Source organism: Platalea leucorodia (genome assembly GCF_965183815.1).
Source record: "Platalea leucorodia genome assembly, chromosome: 7".
Lineage (NCBI taxonomy): Eukaryota > Metazoa > Chordata > Aves > Pelecaniformes > Threskiornithidae > Platalea > Platalea leucorodia.
In genome coordinates this window covers 36,422,808-36,428,807 of record NC_138829.1, presented here as the reverse complement: position 1 = coordinate 36,428,807, position 6,000 = coordinate 36,422,808, and the positions used below count along the sequence as shown (strand labels likewise).

General features: G+C 35.2%; 1 protein-coding gene across 2 annotated transcripts in view; it reads right to left on the bottom strand.

Moving 5' to 3' along the window:
- Window positions 1-768: 768 nt before the first annotated feature.
- The window catches only part of LOC309593430 (neuroendocrine protein 7B2), a gene marked incomplete at both ends in the record, with an annotated part of 31,078 nt that continues 25,846 nt past the window's right edge, over window positions 769-6,000 (bottom strand). For both annotated transcript variants that reach the window (XM_082317965.1, XM_082317966.1), the window contains 2 exons: window positions 769-864; window positions 4,562-4,615. In XM_082317965.1, the coding sequence (XP_082174091.1) occupies window positions 769-864; window positions 4,562-4,615 (150 nt within the window). The remainder of the gene's footprint in view (window positions 865-4,561; window positions 4,616-6,000) is intronic.

Below are 6,000 nucleotides of genomic sequence, written 5' to 3'. Positions count from 1 at the left end.
ATAATTTAAGAACGTTATAATGCACAAATGCTGCTGTTAATAAGACAAAGAACAGCGGGGGAGATTAATTTCCACACAACAGTACCATTGATAAGGAAGAAAGATGTGCAAGTGTTCAGGAAGGTTGTGGACATGGAACAATTAAAACTAACAGAAAAAGATTCCAGGGGATAGAGTCAAAAAGCAGTTCTTTAATTTTTAAATTTGCACAGCAATAACGGAGACAAATGAGCCTCTGAAATATTTTGGAAAATGTCACTTTGCAAACCTTGTAGATTGCTTAAATGTTTATTAGAATGGACCAAAAGCCAAAATTCTCTGGGTAAAATAAATACTTTGTCTTTGCTAAGTAACAATATTTGTGAACAAAACATAAAACTATAATTTTGATGTGTCAAACATAGTAACATTTAAGATTAAATGTTGGAGTCAGACCGGGCATTTTTTTACATCTTCCTATTTACAAGCTGCTCATTAAGACCATTTACCTCACGTTAGCTATTAAAATGACTAACATTTTTAAAGTTTGCTCCATGACTAAAATAAAAGCAACAGAAATGTCCTTTTACCATAACTTAACAAAAAGCAGAACCATATTTTTGTTATCTAGGAGAACATACTGTTATAAATACAGCTGTTTTTCATCTACAATTATATAAATAATAAACATGCTGCCATTCACAAGGATTTTAATAGATGATTATATATAAGCAATATTACGATCTAGCAGAGGATGGCATGAGTTTTCATCATTCATTTTTATTGTACTTATTCAGTACCCTTGTCTTCATCTGAAAAATGTGGAACAGACTTCTTTGCTACAACATTATCCAGTCGCTGTCCTTGCAGATAGGGGTTCACGCTCTGAAAGAGTTGAAAATTATTTATACTTATTAGAAACAGGGAAACATATCAAAGGTAACTAGGATTAGTGGGTATATTTATATATTTCTTATCTATCAAATACTTGCAGACTGGAAAAAAAAAAAAAAAATTGCTCCCAGGAAGTAAGTTGAAAAGTCAATCAATGTTTTGTTTTCTGATTTTTTTGTGTGCAAGAATTTAATCCAATCCACTAAAAAGAATACAAGTGAAGGAGGACTATCAAGAATATAGGACAGTCTGAATTAAACACTCTCTTTTTGCTCCACTCCTCCTTTCCTCAGCTCAGCAGAGAAGCAGCAGCAGATCTAACTCCCTAATTCTTGAGGCAGGACAGAACTTGTTAGAGAAGTACAGGTAAGCTTTGGCTTAAATCACTAGCCGCTGATGGACCTTATGCTGGGAGACAACTTAGATACCACGATACCATTTTTGACCAAAGCCTCTTCTTCAGCCCATCTTCTCTCCAGGAAACCCCTCCTCGCTTCCTCTCTTGATGCTGAGATGAAAAACTGCTGGCACAGAAGCAGAGCCAAGCAAGGTTTGGCATAGAAAATGGCTCTCCTACCACTGCCAGAACAAGGGAATGCTGGAAAGAAGATCCCCAGAGAGGGTTTAACTTCACTTTGTGTCATGTAAGCAGCACAACGTGAGACTGAAGATGAACAGATCCTGTCTCAAAACTGTTTGGAGATCGTAGTAATGTAGAAAGCCTATGCTTGAATTTTACCTATACCCATGGAATAAAATGTATTTACTGTATTTGCAAGTATCAAACAGTTTAGTGGAGCTCCAGAATTAACTTAAATATTATTTACACCCACTTTCTGGCCTATTACAGTGTCAGTGTAAATAAAATTCAAGTATATACTTTCTCCTTCACAGATACAGACAAAAATTCTAGTGTGCCGGTTTTTGATGCCAATAAAAACTGTTTGCCTAAGGACAAACTTTGGAGGAATGCAAATTTTCCAGTATCTCCTGATTCTTGTCAGGCTGATAGAAATCAGTATCATAGACATTACTTTTCTTGAGATATTTCTGTGCTTCTTTCACCAAAATGTAGGAGTTCAAAACTACGCAAAAACAAAGCTTTTAAAATAGTCATGAAATATTTATTTTCAAATATCCCAAGTATTTGTCAAATCTCTGGAAAAGATTTGGGGTTTGTCTGTCTTCGAGTTTAAGCCCTTGGGTTTCTCTAGATTTGTAGACACTATCATTAATACTTAATCATAGTGTAGAGCAGCCCTTTTGCTTTTTTCCATTGTTTTTTTCAGTGCTTTGCCTGCTGCAAGTGAAAACATAAAAATATTAAGAACCAGAAACGAATGTGGAAAAATCTTTGAAAATAAAACTAACACTAATTTAATGCTTTAAATTGTTAAAAATAAGACACATGTAAATGATTTGTTTGTGTGTGTTTCAAGAAGTTCTGTTTAATGTTAATTTAGTGAAATTCGGCTGTTGCATAAACTTCTAGGAATTATTTGACGATTCTTAGGAAGATTAATTGGTCTTTTTTTGGGAATGGTACTTGCTTGCTACTTTTTGAAATAAAGTAGAAGAGAATGAGAATACATAAAAATTTGAATCCTTCTCAACTGACAAAAGAAAACACAAAATATAATGCAAAATTTTTGGCTAATTTAACTAAAAAAATGTTTAATCCTATACAGCTGTGCTGAATTCAAAGTAATGCGGTTCCCAAGTACCTTTGTGCACAGCTCAGAGCCCACAGCAACGTGACTCAGTGATTACAGAACTGATTACATGACTCCTGTCATGTTCGGGATATTAGATTCGGGACAGAGCTATGCTCATGCATAGAAATTAAAAAAAGGAGAGAACTGCTGGTTAAATTAGAGGTCACTGGAAGCTTCCTTGTCTTGCACCGCAAAGGCTGCAAAAAAATAACACGATAGCAAATGGTAAATACAAACCTTTGGGATATATACGATTGTGTGTATGTATGCTTGCATGTGTGTTTATATGCATACATATAAATCTATGAATATAAACATATATTTAGAATATGTAATTTTGTAGACTCCAGTAGTGCCTCTGTGACTGTTACACTATAGCTTCGATTAGCACACCAGAGTGACTCTCCATGGACAACCCAATTCTCCAAATAGGACTTGCATTAAGCTAAAATTGGGACATTCTGACCCAAAAAGACCAGTCTGTTGCCAGAAGCTGTCCTCCCTAAACTCTCTGTCTGTGCAGAAGGGCACGGAGCAATGGCAGGGACTGCAGAAGGCAGGAAGGGAATCCAGTGGGCTTTTTGGTTTCTGGAAAAATACACTCTACTGCTGATAGCTCTAGGTTACCCTTCTGTTGATAAAGTGAAAATTCTGAATTGTTCATTAAAGCATTAGCAATCATTACAGTATTACTCTCAAAACAATAAAATACTTTAAATGATAATGAATTTACCAGGAAGTGACATGCCTGTGCTAAGAAAATAGATCTGCTGCAAAGCAAGAAACTGAAGCTTCAACTCCAAAATTCTGGGCCACCCCCAGCCACGTGGCTGTCATGTCTCTCCAGCCATTATTCCTTTTGTATCAGATTACATCAGTCAGCACGCAGACAGAAAATCTATTTACTTTTTTCTTTTTTTCTCATGTATATATTGCACTAATCCTACTTAAACATGCTGGTCTAGCTATGAATAAATATTCCACATAACTATTTCTAGAGTAGATTCTATTTACTTTAGAGTTAATATCAGGTGCCTGACTCGCTTTTCTGCTAACAAACTCAAAAATCAAATGGAAGCAGGAGGGAGATATCAAGCTCAAGATAGATCATTATGGTTGAACAGTGTTTATTACCAGTGATGTGTGAATGGATAAGAAATCAACTCATCTTCTTCCTTTCTAGCAAAGACTTTAGGTTTGAGAGTTAAATAAATAAATAAATAAATAAATAATCAATCTTCACTTATGCTTCAGTTATTTTAAACCAAATTTACTTCATTTACAATATAAACTGTGCTGTCATATTTTGAAAAGCTGCTTTCTGGCAGACAGCTAGACTTTTTCTTCTTGTAAAAAAAAAAAGTTACCAGCAGCAAAGCTGAAGACTTCAACTCTGTCTTAAAGTGTTTTTTTGATAAAAGAAAGGCTGATCCTACCAAAAAAAGAGAGAAGATAGTGAGGTGGACTGTGCAGAGGTTCTCTGTGATATATGGATTGCCTTCCTTATTTCAGGGGCAGAAAGATGAGAACCCATTCATCTTTGTCTTTCAAGCAAGTGGGACACAGAGACAGGAGTTTATTCTGTGGTAAATCTAAGTATGTAACTGAATCAAATTACTCGAGCCAAAGGACCAGTTCTTCTGTCATTTACACCCAAAACCGTATTCACATGCATTGGTAGTGGTAATTAATTTTACCAATATTTTTAGTAGGAAACTTTAAAATTCCATTTTAAAGACATTTAAATAAGTGCACCTTCTGAAAGCAACAGGCTATTTAGAGAAATACATCTTGTACTTGGTGGACAGTCCTGAAGCCTGCTGTACTAGTTTATCACAGAGATTCCCTGACTTTATGCATTATCTAAGGTACAATGCAGATGCATTAGACTAACTCTTCATTTCAACAGCATGATTTTAGTTCTTATTAGCTCTCTAGATGATACAGGGGCTATAAAATATTCTGATAGTTACCCTCTTTCTTCTTTTTGGACCACTATTAATCTTCTCAAGGAGTAAATTCTTGCTCTGGAAGGGGAAAAAAAATGCAGCCATCAAAGTCATTATACCCTTCTTTTAAAATACTACATTTGCTGTTAAACATTAGCAAGTTTAGAGCGGTGTGCAGTTTTACAGGAAAGCTAAACCACAAATACATGTTTGGATATTCCTGCTAACATCTTGCAGTTCTTCAGGAGCAGTCAGTCTTATCAACAATTAAAAAGGCAGTAATTTTGCACTATGTTGCACTACATTATCGTCCCTGTTCGGGCAATAAGTGCTTCAAGTACATGCTGGTATAACGATATAGACTGGATATTCCCCATCATGTGATACATAGTATAAATATATATTTAAAAAAAAAAACAAGACAAAAGGAAAAAAAGAAAAATAAGAGTGGGAGGGAGAGGAAGCAGGAATCCTGCCTCTGATACATCTTTCTATATATTTGAGGTAACACAAGAACAGGAGCAAAAAATATTTCCTTTACAAGGGATTTTCTAATTCCTTTTAAAACCGGCAATCGGCGTCATTCCTACTGTTTTGTTGTCTTTGCTTATTCCCTTCCAGATATCAACACTTCACAGTGCAAAGTTCTGCTGAAAGGAGTTCAGCGCCAACTCTTGCTTTGTTTAAGTAGTGCCCTCAATAAAGTTTCTAAAAACCATTTGGTCTATAACATTTTTAATGGCGAACCTTTTAAAAACTGCCAAAAACATCTTGGCAGAAGAGAAAGTTATGATGATGAGAAAAGAAAAAAAAAAAAAAACACAACACAAAAAAAACCCCTCTGACCATAGTTTACATAAGTGTATCCACATATTGTTGTATTTCATACAAGTAGTGAGTTCTAATAAAGTCTGGAATAACACACACATGCTCAACACATTTTGTTTCAATTGTGTATTATGAAGAAAAACAAAACCAAACTCTAACCTGAAAATGGAAGGAGAGAAGAATTACATGTATAAAAGCAGAACACTGTATAAACAAGGCCATTAATTCTGCTATAAACAACTGACCTAATGTTGATTACATAAATAGAAAGTGTAATTCTAGCACGAGACAAATTCACCAAACACTTCTACCCTCTCTGCAGCCTTGATATGAGAAAAAACAAACATTTTCAAGTGTTACAATGAAATCTGCCAAAATTGTCTGTTTTGTACTTCTCATGTTCATTAAACCCCAAATTCACAAGGCCTATCTCTTGCCCAACCTCAGTTATTTTGTCCGAGCTGTGCCAAAAGGGAACAGAGATGAAGTTGGCCAAGGGAGACATTCTTGGCTAGTCACTTATGCAAACTCACTTTGGGAAAACTTAAATTTAACATTTTAAAGAAACCCATGGATGCATAAATTATTCTCTTTAGGAAACAAATCACCGCCGAAGCCTGTCTTTGTAAGCTATT